At 47.1% G+C, this 14,558-nt stretch overlaps 2 protein-coding genes across 3 annotated transcripts in view; one reads left to right on the top strand and one right to left on the bottom strand.

The window, feature by feature from the left end:
• The window catches only part of NFATC3 (nuclear factor of activated T cells 3), a 180,051-nt gene extending 172,230 nt beyond the window's left edge, over nucleotides 1–7,821 (top strand). The window contains exon 10 of one of the 2 annotated variants that reach the window (XM_027846877.1): nucleotides 4,583–7,821. In XM_027846877.1, the coding sequence (XP_027702678.1) occupies nucleotides 4,583–4,704 (122 nt within the window). In that variant the 3' untranslated portion in view covers nucleotides 4,705–7,821. The remainder of the gene's footprint in view (nucleotides 1–4,582) is intronic. The other variant, XM_027846879.1, reaches the window with a different exon arrangement.
• A 1,825-nt stretch (nucleotides 7,822–9,646) lies between these two features.
• ESRP2 (epithelial splicing regulatory protein 2) overlaps nucleotides 9,647–14,558 on the bottom strand; it is a 14,416-nt gene continuing 9,504 nt past the window's right edge. The window contains exons 10-17 of the mRNA XM_027846881.1: nucleotides 14,385–14,427; nucleotides 13,454–13,755; nucleotides 13,110–13,331; nucleotides 12,757–12,955; nucleotides 12,156–12,345; nucleotides 11,631–11,796; nucleotides 11,047–11,155; nucleotides 9,647–10,549 (exon numbers count right to left, since the gene is read on the bottom strand). Of these exons, the coding sequence (XP_027702682.1) occupies nucleotides 11,066–11,155; nucleotides 11,631–11,796; nucleotides 12,156–12,345; nucleotides 12,757–12,955; nucleotides 13,110–13,331; nucleotides 13,454–13,755; nucleotides 14,385–14,427 (1,212 nt within the window). The 3' untranslated portion in view covers nucleotides 9,647–10,549; nucleotides 11,047–11,065. The remainder of the gene's footprint in view (nucleotides 10,550–11,046; nucleotides 11,156–11,630; nucleotides 11,797–12,155; nucleotides 12,346–12,756; nucleotides 12,956–13,109; nucleotides 13,332–13,453; nucleotides 13,756–14,384; nucleotides 14,428–14,558) is intronic.

The following is a 14,558-nucleotide window of genomic DNA, read 5'->3' as shown; positions in this document are numbered from 1 at the left end:
TTAATATGGAAACATTTTGCATGATTGCACGTGTAAGCAAATTGCTTACTATCTCAGGTTGGGGGAAGGGAAGGGACAGAGGGAGAGAATTTGGAACTCAAATTTTTTAAAATTTTAAAAATTGATTTTACATGTAATTGAAAAAAAATTTACATTAAAAAAAAAAAGATGATATTTTAACTGGGGCTTGAAGTCAGTAAAGCCAGGAGGCTGGAGATGAGGAAGGAGAATATTTTGGGCGTGGGGGAGAGTCAGTGAAAATGCCTGCAATTTGGGAGATAGAGTGTCATGTTTGAGGAACAGAAAGGAGACCAGTGGCATTAGATCAGAGTATGTGGGGGTGGTTTAAGGAGAAGGAAAGCTGGAAAATGGGGAGGGAGTAAGTTATGAAGGACTTTGAACTTAAAAATGAAGTTTTCATAATTGATCCAGGAACTGAGAGAGCCACTTGGAGTTTATTGAGCAGGGGGTGCCATGGTCAGACCTCAACTTTAGTAAGATCACTTTGACAGCTGAGTGGAAAATGGTCAGGAATGGGGTGAGCCCTATGGCAGGCTGACCCATCAGCAGGCTATTGAGGTGGTGAGGGCCTGCACAAGAGTAGTGGCAGTATCAGAGGAGAGGGGAGTATATTAGAGATGTTACAAAGATAGATTTGATGGCACATGGTAGCTGATTAGATATGGGATAACTGAGTGAGGAGTTGAGGATGCCACCTAGGTTGCAAGCTTGTAAGAATGGTGCCCTCAACAGAGCAACACTCCTTTTAGGGAAAAGATGAGTTCATTTCTGGACATGTTGAGTTAGAGATTTCTGTATCTACCAATTCTGCATTCCAATAGGCAGTAGGAGGTAGGACAACAGAACAGTTAGTTCCGAGTAAGTAGATTTGGAAATCAGCCACAGTGAGGTAATAATTTAATCCATAGGAACTGATGATATCACCAAATGAAATAGTGGAGAGGGAGAAGAGAAAGGGCCCGAGAAAGAGCCCTGTGATACCTATGTGACCTGGGTGAAGATCTAGCAAAAGAGACTGAGAAGGAATATTCAGATAGGTAGAAGAAACAAGACAGAATGGTATCCAACAATAGTGTCAAAGACTGAAGAGAGGTCGGGAAGGATGAGGATCGAGAAAAGGTCATCAGATTTGGCAATTAAGAGGCTGTTAGTAATTTTGGAGAGCATAGTTTTAACTGAATGGTGAGCTTGGAAGCCAAGATGTGGTGGGTTAAGAGAGTGAGAGAAGGTAAAGTAGAAGCCTGTGTTATAGGTGGCCTTCTTAAGGAGTTAAGGGTCACAAGAGGCAGAAGAAATTTGAGAAGACACTTAGTGGGAATGAATGGATCAGCTGAAGGGTTTTTGATGATGAGAGAGATATGGGCATGTTAGGCAGTAAGAAAGCAGCCAGTAGACAAGGAGAGATTAAAAAGAAGCAAGAGTGAGGATGGTAGAGGAAGCCATCTCTTGGAGAAGACAAGATGCAATGGGGTCAATTGTGTATGTAGAGTTTATAAATTACATAATTGATTTAAAAAAAAGGAATGACATTATTACGTGTTATCTAAAAAGTGTTACTTGTGAAATTTTAAGGTTCCCTTCTTCTGCATAAATTGTTTTTGCTATTGTCATTTCAGTTGTGTTAGACTCTTTGCGACCCCATTTGAGGTTTTCTTTGGAAAGATATTGGAGTCGTTTGCCATTTCCTTCTCTGGGTCTTTTTACAGATGAGGAAACTGAAGCCAACAGGGTGAAGGGGGTCACACAGCTAAGTAAGTGTCTGAGACCAGATTTGAACTTCCTGACTCTAGGGCCTGTGTTCTGTGCATTCTGGTGCCACCTAGCTGCCTTCTGCATAAATTACATAAAATAAAAACCATACATGCCAAGAGGACACTGAGATTCCTTAGGGCTGAGCATCACATAGCCTCCCACAGAGACTTATTATTCTACTGTGTATTCTGAAGAATCATATACAGAATTTCATTTTATACTCAACTTGACTGGAGTCTTTTTGTCTTATGTATCAAGGGATACTTGTGAATCCTCTTAACTGATGATATAGAAGCAAGTCAGAGAGAACTTGCATTTACACCGTTCCATTTTACTATAGGACTTGAAGTTCTCTGGTGGTTAGTGAATGTCTAACAACAATTAAAACAAATTTCTATTGAATTTTTTTATTCAGCACTATAAAGTTAGTATATGTTCTGCTCCCCCTGAATCAAAAATTTTAATCCCATGATGTAATAAAAGCACACTGAAGAATATAATAAACCTTTCAGAATAACATATTTCTACATAAGAGATGGCTACAATATAAACGGTTTAAAAGTAAATGGCATAGCAGAAAGAACAGTAGAATGACAATTGACCACCAGACATCCTGCCACTAACTCACTATGTAGCCTAAGATATCTTTAGTTTCCTCCTCTTTAAAACAAAGAAATTGTACTCAGTTATGTCTAAGGCTCCTTCTAGCCCTAACATTATAGATTTTAAGGTCACTTTCAGTTCTGACATTCTAGCATTCCATGGTAGTCAGTACTCAAAACACCTTAGAAATCTACAAACAAATAAGGGTTTGACTTACTGTTTTCTTGCTTGTCTAGACTTAAGAAGGTGGTGGAGAAAATGTTAATAATGAAAATTAAATTTAAAAGCATATCCTGCATCTTTGGATTGCCTATTGTTAAACATTTACCAGCACATTCCCATAAGGATTCCCTTAACACTGAAGGATTACTTAATTACACAGTATAGATAAGGTCACAGTTCTGAAAAAGCAGCTGCTCCTAGATAGATTCTGAAATCTGTTCCCTTGCGTTGCCGTTATTCCTAGTGAGGATTAAAATCTCAGCTCTGCTCCCCATTCTTCTGTTCCCTTAGATATGGGATTGCGCTTCACATTCACCTTCTTCCCTCTCACTGTCCCATCATGCTTCCCACTGGAACTTTGTTAAAAGCTCTTCAGTTGTTGTGCCGGCAGCTGCAAGAAGCCTGCCTAGATACCTTAGGCTCTGGCACCGTCCTAACTAGGGTATGTGAATCACCCCAGGGCAGGAAATTTGCCCTGCCTGAACCTGGACAACAGTAGATGTTGGCTTGAAGTTGCACAAGTTGTATTGGTAGAGGGGAGTTCCTACATGGACAAATCGTAAGTCTGGGACAGAATGAGGAAAATGGGCATTAGCTCAGCCTGGTAGAGGGTGGGGGCAGGGGTGAGGGATAGAAGTAAGCTAGACTCTGGTCGCCTAGGGCTTAAGCCAAGGGAGGCGTTACTGCAAGCTCAGCCTACCTCTGTTGTCTTTCCTGCAAATGTCCTTGTCGGAGTTGGATGTTGAACAAACTTAGGCAACTGCCTTTATGTTGATTTATCTCCACACTTGTTGCTTTTCTCTGGCAGGAAGAAGAAATTGTACTAAATGATCTCTAAGGCTTCTTCTAGACTTACCTAGAGATGGCAAGAAGTCGGAAGCAGGGAATAAATATTTGTATAGAGCCTACTATGTCTCAGGCACTGTGCTTAAGCATTTTACAGATGTTATCTCACAACAACCTTGCAAGATAGGTGCTGTTATCTTCTCTGTTTTACAGTTGAAATAACTGGGGCGAATGAGTTCCTTTAGTTTAAAATTCTACTAGTTGAATTTTTGAGTAAGAAGTACCAGAGTCAAATGCAAATGAGAATTTGTCAAGTAGGAGATGCAGCATAGTATCCTGAATAGAGCTTTAGATTTAGTGACAGAACCTAAATTTGAATCTCTGTTTTACTGCTTACTAACTGTGTTGCCCTGGGCAAGTCACTACCACTTTGAGCCTCAGTTTCCTCAACTGTAAAAATCAAGGTGTTGGTCTAGTTGATTTTAAGGGATTCCAGCTCTAAATCCTGTCATCCTAGGTCAAAGCGCAATAATGGTGCTACCTACTAGAACTACCAAGAGGTGTATATTGGGAGCCCAGAGGGGACAGAGAATATAATCAAAGGTTGTCAGTAGATGTGTCCATCCACGACCAAGCAACCTGATATGCTGCTGAAGTGCCTTGCTAGATTGCAAAGACGGTGAAGTTTGACTCCTGTAGCATACAAATGAATTGAAAGCTGATCAACTTTGACTTAAGTCATGACCTTCAGAAGACCTAGATTGGAATCTCATGTTTGCTGTGCAATTTCCACAGGACCTTGAGCAAGGCCTTTTGCTGGTCCCTTTTTGGGCCATAGTTTCCCTATCTGTAAAATGTGGGGGATGGACTAGATTACTTTGTGTTGTGATCTAATACTACAAGGTTCCACATAGTATTTCTAGTCATATCTTTTCCATTTAAGACGTAAAGCATCCTAGGTACTCTATTTGGAACTAGTTTCCACTTTTTTCTTATGGCACCCAATTCAGGAATTTGAACTTTGACTCTTTATTGCATGACTTTATAGGTATGTGGGTTTTTTCCAGAAACCTGTGCCCAGACCAACTGCAAAATAATTCCAAAGATGTAAGCAGCTGAAGGCAGAACTGAGCCGTAAATGGCATATATTCAATAAAGGACCACAAAAATGAGGTAACCTTCTTTTCTTCTTTTCCAGTGAATGAGATCATAGGAAGAGATATGTCCCAGATATCAGTTTCATGCGGAGCAGCAGTGACAATTCAGCCTCGTCCTGAGGTCGCGGACTCGCTGGATTCAGGAATATCAGATGGAGTCTAGGAATGGTGACCCTTGCAACTAGATGTTTGTTAACACCAGTGCATTTCGCTGAATAACTCTTGTCTACCACCTCTTCTTTGACCTATTGTGCTTCCAATTCTGTGGCCTTCATGAACTGGAACTGTGTATTCTTTGCATTGCCCCTTTTGTGGGTGCCATTTTTTGACACAGGGGCAGCATTTCTAAATCTTAGTCCTTGGACAGTGTATAAATGAACTTTGTAAAAATGAAAACAAGTAACATAGGATATTTGGGCTATTTAAAAGTGAACTTTGCTTTTTCTGCATTTAAAGAGAATTCTTTTGTATTAGGGGTGCTTTAAAAGTATGGATGGTGTGCTCTGATAATCCCAAGCTGCCCTGAATTTGAAGATCGAATCCGCCTTATATATGCAGCTTTTTTTTAGGCAATCTTCATAGAATAGTTAGGAATTGTTCCTACTGCTTCTTGTCAGTAGAAAGACCTTCCAGCTTTGATTTAAGAAGAGAACTTTGAAAATAAAACCTTCCAGGGGCAAAGAGACCCACCAGCTAAAGCCTCTGCATAAAAATGACGTCGTGGGGGATGTTGTAGATTGATAGGAAGGAAAACGAAATGTAGCTCTGCACTTCTTTATAAATGTAAAGTGTTGTTTGATAAATTGAGAAGAGACCATTCCATCACTGCAGGTGTTGGGATAGAAATGACATTCCAAAATGCAAACTTTTTGTAACTTTACAGGTAATCTTCCATATTCTTCTTACACAGGCTCCATACTGAAATTGTTTTCCTTATTCAGAGCTTCTCTTGGAGAGCTTACATTGACAATCCTATATGAAAGTTGAGATTTTAACTGAAATTCTCTCATTTTCAGACACTTTTTCTTAAGAGAAAATAGGGAAGTATTTGCAGATGCTTTCTTGGTCTGTTCTTGCTAAAATTCTTCTTTGCAATTCACTCCTCTCCAGAGACTCCTAGTTTTCTGTAAGTTAGGCTGCACAGAAATTCTGATTCTGATTTTAGGGGTTTCTTGGTGTTGACTTCAGGTTCCTCTCCTAAGGACTTATCTAGAGGCAGTTGGGATCACCCCACCTTTAAATTCAAGTGTAAAAGTTGTATTGGTAAGAGCATGGAAAGCATGAGAATAATAGGGTAAGAACTATTTCAGATAAATTAGGACAAAACAATTAAACTGTTGCCTCCTAGAAGAATCTAAGGGGAGATGAATCTCTGTCAGGGGCTGCCACACAGGCTTGAAATGGGTTTTTTTTACTTCTGTATTCTGAACTAATTCTAACATTATTTCCATCTATGTTAATCACTTAAGTTTTGGTTTTTTTTTTAATAAATCTAAGGGGTTTTTTCTTTGGGGTGGGAATAGTAGCTGGTTTTTGTAAACTTCACCCTTGATAGGACAAAATAAACAATTTTTTAAAAACTTTCTCAGTTTTTTCCAGGTGGCAGGCACATTGTAAAGTTAGCTTTATCTAAGTAGGAGAACACTGTTTGGGACTCAGTTGTGTTCCCAGGGTATTTAGTTGCCATGGAATGTATTGTAAGTCATCTTCCACTCTTAAGTAAGTGCAGCTTTATGCAGGGAAATTGTTTCTGCTGTGGCTGACTTTATTTGGGGTGATTGTCACTAACTAGTAACCAAGCATTCTCAATAAGGAGGCAAAGTAATCCATGAAGGGTGACTAGATCTAACCTGGTGCTGAGTGCACTTTGAGAGAAGGAGACACAACATTCCTGGGGTTTAATGTTACAGTTCCTCAGACACTCCCCTCAGCTCTCTTCAGGATAAAGAAGTTTGTTGTTTTTAAACATCCTTTGTGAGTGGAATTTTTTAGAATGGGCTTGCCATTCGAGAGGAATCATCACAAATTAACCCATGGTCATTGTAGGGGACTTTTTAAAGTTAGTTTTTGTGATTTCAAGAGTGGTTTGCTTTTTTGGATGGTTCAGTTTTATCTTTGATAAAAGATACTGTTAACCTTTTCCCTGTTGACCAGCCTGGTCCTAGGATTCAAGATGAAAGTCACTGGAGGGACACCCAGCTAGCTGTCTGGACTGTCCCTACCCTGGTCATGGTTTTGCTTCCTGAAGCGACTCCTAAACCTCACCTACTGTGGGCAAGTTTCATAACTGTGAATAATCTGTCAGGAAGGACCTTTAGTGGGGATCTGTTGGAGTAAGGAACTTGTTACTCTTAGTGCACAGGGTTCTTTCTAGAGCTCCCAGGCCCAGAATGTTGCTGGGAACCCTCTTGGTTAACCACTGTAATAATCCTAAGGGTTCCTCACCTATTGAGGCGCTCTGCAGTAGGGCCAGTATGAAAGCCTGTACAATCCCAAGTTGCTATGCACTAAATTTTCTGATGCCTTTAAATACCTTGATGCCTGTAGACCTACATAAAATAAAAATACAGCTTTGGATATTATGTAAACATTTTTGTATCTGCTTTTTAAAAGCTTCAGTGTAAGGGTCTTAATATTTTTGTGGCTTGTATCCTAAAGACTGTTAAAAACCTTGTGCAATGTAATGGTGTAAGAAGCACACAACCCTCCATTGTTGGGCTATACAAATGGAGGTCTTCACAGAACCCCAGGAGGGCCTGGTGACGGCCATGGGGGGGGGGGGAGACAGCTATTGGGACATTAGCCACCCTGGAGGGGGGAGGAAGAGGGAAGGCACAAAATAGGAAGCCCATGGATGATCTGTGCATTTGACAGGTGGGCTGTGAGGAATTTTCTGAAAAACAAATACCCAAAGCGTCCATTAGCTTTCCCCTGGTAACCTTTTGACCAGGTCAGTGGAACTCCTTGGCAAACCAAAGAAAAAAAAGGGACTGAGGGCGGAGCTGCCCCCATGCTTTGAAACTATTTTTGATATTCAGAATGGACGTCATTCCTTGAGGCTTAGAGATGGGTCCGCAAACTGTTTTATATTTAAAGAAAAGATTCATAAAACTGTGCTAGATTATGTTTACAGAGCTATGTATTGTAATTTCATGTACATTTTGTATTTCAAACATTTTGTAAGTTTTATGATTGCAGTGCTACTCGCATAAAACAAAGGGAAGAACTAGTATTTGAGGCTTTTCAATCATAGTGCTGAAATAAATGATGAAAGATCAAATGTGTCTTCATTTAATCAGTAGTGCAAAGCCACAGGCAAAGTTATCTCTGGCTTTCCCCGAAGCCTCTCCCAACCAGGAAAATAGCAGAGTTAGACTCAATCAACAGTGTGTCAGGCACGGGATATACAGAAACAAAATAAAAAATCAAAACCTAATGAAATTGGTCACACATTTATTTACTGGCAGAGCTGAGAATCAAACACCATTCTCTCTCTCTTCAGGATTTTTAGGTCTAGTCTAACTACCTACGTCCATTGTGCATGTCACGGGTGGCACAAACACCTCAGCATCCCTTCTCTATCCCCCTGCCCAAAACCTACCCCTCTTCAAAGTCTGTGTCCATGAAATTATGGAAGACTATTCTAGCTTCTCTGAATTCTTAATGTTGTCTCTTATAACATAAAGAAATGTGACAAATATGAAGAATTCAGATAAGCAAAACCAAACTTAGAAAAGCACAATAAAGGAAAACATTGAAAGACATCAGAATTCTAATGTATACAGTGACCAATTCCAACCTTAGGAGAGAATAAAACATCCCTTATTTTAGTAGAGGTAAGTGATGGGATACAGCATGACACATACTTTGTCAGACATGGCTAATATATGTTTCCTGTGCTAAATTCTACTTTGGTATGGGGAAAGAGTACCATGGGAGATAAGGGTCACTGGGAAAATCACACTCATGTGGGGAAAAAATACAATGAGAAAACGTTAAAAAAAATTTTCTCTGGGTCATAGAAATCTATAGTAGTTGCACAAATGAAATCATTTAGGCAAGCTAAATCCTCACACACTAAAGCCATGCTAAACTCTGTCGAATCTCTGCACCGCCTTCTGCCTAGCTTAGGGGCAGGGTTCAGGGGCCACACTGAAATGCGTACAATGAAATTTCTTTTAGCCCAGACCTGATTTCATTGGCATAGGAAACTCCAGATAGAAGTAAACATTCTCTTCCAATGGAGATAACTGGAGTCTTAAGAACAGAACCCAACACACCTGTGTTTGGGCCAGTATGTGCCTGATGGACCTTAAAGGCAGATCTTAGCCCTAAGGTAGGCTAGTCGCCATACATGGTGCCTCACAGAAAAAAAAATAGAACTTTAAATGAATATTTAGGTCATCTTGCTTAACCCTGATTTCTCGAGGAAACTGAGGCCTACCGTTCAAAGTCATACAAAGCTGGGCTCTGAACAGACACTGACTGGTTATCATGCCCATCACCTAAGCAACATCTTCTTCCCAACCCCAGAAGGGGGCAATCTTTCCCTTTTCCAAACATCAGTCCCTCTTCCCAGAAACTTATCAACACCCTCCCTTATCTCTTCTGAGAGAGGTCTAAATCAAATGGCCTTCCAGACCGAGTCTGCTCAGTCATCAGCTTGCCCAACCTGCACCCCAATGGCGCCAACTTTGGAAGGACAGCGCTTAGGTTGTTTCCAGGCTTTCGGCTCATGATCCTGGAGTGCCCTCTGCTGGGCAAAACAGGAATCACCGGCTCCTAAGCCCTGCAGGGACATTAATGGATGTAGTTCACATTTTTCCAGGTAAAGGGCAGGGGGAGAAAGAAGCAGAAACCAGCCTGGGAAGCAGCCAGGAGAAGCTTCTTCCGTACCAGGATGAAGCACTGGACATTAAACAGAGTAGATTCAATGACCTGGGAGGCAAGTCTCTCCTTACGGCCTCAGTTTCTTGGTTCTAAAATGAGCTGATGATATCTAAGGCCCCCAGTCGTGTGTGCTGTTAGGACGTTGATCTCCCCCATCGGTGTCTCCAAACATCCTCCCCAAGAGGACAGGTTAGCAATCAGGACAGAAGCAGTGCTAGTGTTTCCATCTTTTATTCAAAGGCCTCCTCCCTTCAGGCCTAAGGCTGCCTGTCTGGGTCAATGCAGGATGAGAAGGGGATGCTCTTCTCAGCCCTATCTACCCCACACTCACACCCATGGGGGGAGAGGGAGGTCAGGCCTTGGGACTCCCTTTTCTTCAAGGGGCAGAACAAGGGCTACAGCCTGGGGTCTCCTCTGAAACAAGCCGCAACAGATGGACACAGGGACACGGCCCATTTCTACCCTTGGGGCTAGACAGGCCCACAACCCACAAAGCCTGGACCACGCACGGTCTTGACCAGAGCAGTCCCACATATAGGCACAATGTACAATGTACACACATGTGTAAACAGGGACTCCCTTCTGCATTGGCTTAAATTAAAAAAAAAATATAACTTAAAAGGGCTACAGCCTGGCAGTGCGGAGGGTGGGGAGGAGGCCCCACTTTGGGCTGTTCACCCCAACCTCCTCAACTTGAGGCCAAGCTTCAGGGTGAGCACAAAAGGCTAGGAACCCAAGGCCACCCATAACTATTGAGGGGAGAAAGGGATCAGGTCGTCAACCTCTGCAGAACTCAAAGGCTGGGGAGCAGAGAGCAGGAGGCAAGGATCACAGGTTATTCAAGGGAAGGGGCTGTTTGAGGGGAGGGGGGAAGGAAGGCCCCTTCCTCCCCCCTCCCCTTCAAGGCACTTGGGTGTCAGAGACAAAAGGGTCTGAACCCTCTCCCCTGGCATATCGGGTCATACCAGGGAGAGCTGGACATGCTGACCACCCAAGGTCCGGCCGTGTTCCTCAGCCACAGCCCGACGTGCAGCATCCAGGCTGGGAAAGGTGACGAGGGCATCGCCCCGAGGCTGACCGCTGAAGCTGTGGAGGACCAGGACAGAGTCTGCTGGGAGCTGTGGGGGGACAGGGGGAGCAGGGGCTGAGTCCTCCAGAGGAAGTCAGCGGGAAGAGGGTGGGGCTGGAGCTACAAGGCATGAGGAGACTGGGCCAGGCGGGCGTGGAGGCAGAGGAAGCCAAGTCCACCTGGCCGGCCAGCCACCCAGCCACCCTAGTCCAGAGTAGTTCCTAGGCAATCAGAAGAGATGGGACTGCAACCCATGTGAACCTTACATCACTGCAGACACATTACAATCCATCACCATCACATCATGAGCAGGAGGGAACAGGGGAGCAACAGAAAGTCTTAGGGAGCCAGGGACAGAAAAATCTGTTTTAAGCAAGTTAGAAAAAGATCACTGCCCCCACCCCCACTATCCCAGCAGGTCCCACAATCACAGCACACCCACCAAGGCCCTTGGGTTAGCTGATTGGCAAGAAGAACCGGTCGATTAGTGGAGCGGTCAGAGCCCAGCGGCCAGGCAGGAGGCAAGGGGCCCCCACGGCCTCTTACCTTTTCGGGTCCCTCACAGCTACAAGCACACCCACTCTTTGGGGGCTTGTAGAACAGGGCGGGGGGGGTCACCAACTGGGACCAGATTGGCGTAGTCATCGGGGGCAAGCTACAGAAGGTGACAGAGGGGTCAGGGAGGATGCCAAGATGAAGGATTCTGGGGGTTCATCTCAGAGTGAGGCTCAAGGGGAACCTTGTTCCTGAGGGTGCCTAGCCTCTATTTACCCTGGGCCCCTTAGCTGAGGTGTGCCAAGCCCAGGGCAGAGAGGAGAGAACACGGGCACTGGAGTTAAGAGTCTCAGTTCAGGGCTGGGCCAGGCACGCTCACGCTCGGCTTCCTCGTCTGCACACTAGGGCTAATATCTGCATTGTTTCCCTCTAAAGGGGTGTTGTGACAAAGGGATTTTGTACACCGTAAGACCAAGAGAAGCAAATTATCTTCCCAGGCTGACCTCCAACCCCATTGTCAGACCAGAATCCCTCAGGCCCTGGGGAGCCATCATCCCTCTCTCTAGAGACCGGGGCGGCGAGGAACAGGTTCGCTATGCCGGGGCCACTGTCCAGGGACCAAGGGCACATCTCACCTGGTAGCCCTGGAAGAAACTGAGAATGTCCTTCACGCCAGCTGTATACGGCAGTCCTTGCATCCTCACCAGGGCTCCTGGCTGCTGCAGTACGGAGGCAGGGGCTGGGGCCACAGCTGCCGAGGGAGCGGTGAGGTAGCCCACAGCAGTCGGGGAGACGGGGGGGCTGAGGAGGAGGAAAACGAGACGTCTCTAAAGAGAAGGGGGAGGCGGGCAGCAGGCTGGGGCAACGGTCAGAGCCCAGACCAGAGGCCAGCTTCCTTCCTCACATCCCCCTGCTCTGCCCCAGGGCAGCCCACAAGCTCCAGTCACTCCCGGCTTGGAGCACGGGGCAAGGAAGGAAGGACCCACTAAGTGAGACCAGACTGGTGTACTTGTCAAGGGCAAGGTACACAGAGGCACTGGCATTGTGGGGGAGGGAACAAGAGAAGAGGGAAAGAGGAGCGTCGGCAGTTTGTGAGGGTCAGAGAGGTGGGGAAGGCCGAGGCCCATGCACCGGATCCCCCAGAGAAGCCCCGCGCATACCTGGGGTAATAGGTCGTGTAGTTCATGTAGAGCTGAGTGGCTGGTGGGGGGTAGTAGGTGACGGGGGTAGGGGCTGAGGGAGCCCTAGCTGCAGGGAGGAGGGCCGAAGGGGGATATAGGGCGGCCGTGGCCTCGGTGGGGATCACAGCCGTGGCTGTCTGGAAGGCAGCATACGTGGGCGGGGAGAGACCTGGGGAGAAAAAACGTGTGCCAAAACGTAGAGTCAACTCCCCTCGTATAGAAGATGAATGAGGTGCTCAGACAGAAGTCCCAAAGAACCGTGTCAGAAGTGGTTTCACACCTAGATCCCAACTTCTCCTGGGGTAGACACGGTACCATGGGGCTGATCAAAGCCAGCCCCCTCCACACACACCCCCCCCTTTTCTCCTAGTCAGAGGTCAGCCCCAGAGTAAGGAGGGAAAAAGAAAGGTCTTCCCTGTTCCAAGGCAAGACAAAAGTTCTACCCACTGCAAATAACTGCCCTCCCTAATTCCCCAAGCTTTCACACGAGGGCCCTGACCTCCACTTGAAAGGAAACCCACCCTAAAGCCCCAGCAGCCCAGGACAGTGGTGGTGGAGAGAAACGAAGGCATTCACTCACAAGGCAACTTGCAGGGTGGGGGGGACATGCCACTTCGGCTCAGAGTACCCCCCATCAGCACAAGGCTCATCTCCTCCCCAGAGCAGGGGAAGACTTCCACATAACGTTCTTTCATCATCTTTTTGTGGCACCGCTGGGCAGCCACCAGTGCTCGGTCTGCAGATTTCATCTGGATAAAGGCATCTCCAGAGGGCCGGCCCTGCCCACGCCATCACTTGGTTATGCCCCAGCAAGCCGCTCCACGTGGCCACCCCCCCTCAGGGCTGCTCCCCCCTCTCAGCAGCTCAGCCTCTCCCTCCTCCCTCTGGGCACCCCCTCCCATCCCCCTCCCCCACCAGGTCCACCCTGGTCACCTGCTGATTCAGCACCATGTGCACCCCATGGGGCCGGATGTCTCCGGCTGCCTCGCCCAGGAAGCCCAGAATATCATCAATGCTGGCAGTGTAGGGCAGGCCCCGCAGACGGACACAGTCCCGCACGCCCGCCCCCGCCAAAGGGAACGGGGCAGGCAGCACGGGGATCAGCGGGGCCGGAAGTGTCGGGATCAGTGGGCTCGACATGTAGCGGTTCAGAACCTGATGGAAACCAGAAGGGAGGTGCAGAGGGTGCGTCAGACACCAGGCGGACACACCCACCTCCACCAGGATCGCCACCAACCAGAATCGCCACCAAGACCGGGGCGGCCATCGGGCAATACCTGCTGAACCTCAGCCGCTGTGCTGCGGAACAGCTCGATGTAGCGTTTGCCGAGGATGCCCTTGTGTTTGCGAAGCGCGCTCTGGGCCAGCTCCTCACAGGCAAAGAGGGCGAAGGCGTCCCCTGTGGGGCGCCCGTCCGGGTAGCGGACAAAGAGCAGGCCCTCGGGACCGCCAGTCACCGGACACTCGGGGCCCAGGAAGGCCAGCACGTCCGCCGGCGTGGCTGTGAATGGCAGCCCCCGCATGCGAATGATCACCTGGTCCTCCTGAGACAAGAACTGGGCGACCTCATGGGACGTGCCTAGGGGGTGAACAGATGGGGAAGGGGGAAAGAGGCAGATGAGTGTGGAGGATCAAAGGTTTAGGACTCAAGGGGACCTGGAAAACAGGCCCAGAGAAGGGAAATGACTTTCCCAAAGACACACAGCGAGGAAGCCGGAGAGCCTGGTGTGTGCAAAACCCCAGGAGACTGCCAAGGAAGTGACAGGGTCCCCCTGTCGAGTCGTAAGGCACCTGGGGGGCTCAGTAGACACAGCACCGGGCCTGAAGGCAGAAGGACCTGAGCTCAAATCGGGCTTCGGACACTGACTAGCTGAGTGACCCTCGGGCAGTCACTGCTTCAGTTTCCTCAACTGTCAAATGAGACAATAATGGCCTCCCAGGGCTGTTGAGAGGCTCGAGTGAAGTAATGTTTATAAAGTGCTTAGCAGAGTGCCTGGCACATAACAGACTCTGGTCACCAGAGCCCCTGCCAGGTTCAGACCATCTCCGAGCTCCGAGGTCCAAAAAGAAGCGACTTGTCTAAGGCTACACGGCCGATCGGTGGCCTTGGGAGAACTGGGATCTGGCTCCCCTGTTTTCTCCCTCCCCCTTCTGTCCCTTCCTTCCGCTGACCTTCCCCTGCCCCCTTCCCCGGCGGCGGTCACTCACCCCCTGCGATCTTGAGGAACTCTTCCCCTGAGGCTTTGTACACCTGCCGAGTGGAAGGCACACACACTACCGTGAGCCTGGCCCGAGCAGCCCCCGTGCACCCCTGAGCCCAGAAGACACACGCACACCCCCCCACACACCCTCTCCACCCACACACACACACACCCCCACACA

The sequence above is a fragment of the Vombatus ursinus genome, unplaced genomic scaffold (genome assembly GCF_900497805.2).
Source record: "Vombatus ursinus unplaced genomic scaffold, bare-nosed wombat genome assembly UNPS02005286.1, whole genome shotgun sequence".
In the NCBI taxonomy this organism is placed as follows: domain Eukaryota; kingdom Metazoa; phylum Chordata; class Mammalia; order Diprotodontia; family Vombatidae; genus Vombatus; species Vombatus ursinus.
Note: the sequence above shows the minus strand (reverse complement) of the source record. Positions and strands in the feature narration are given on the sequence as shown.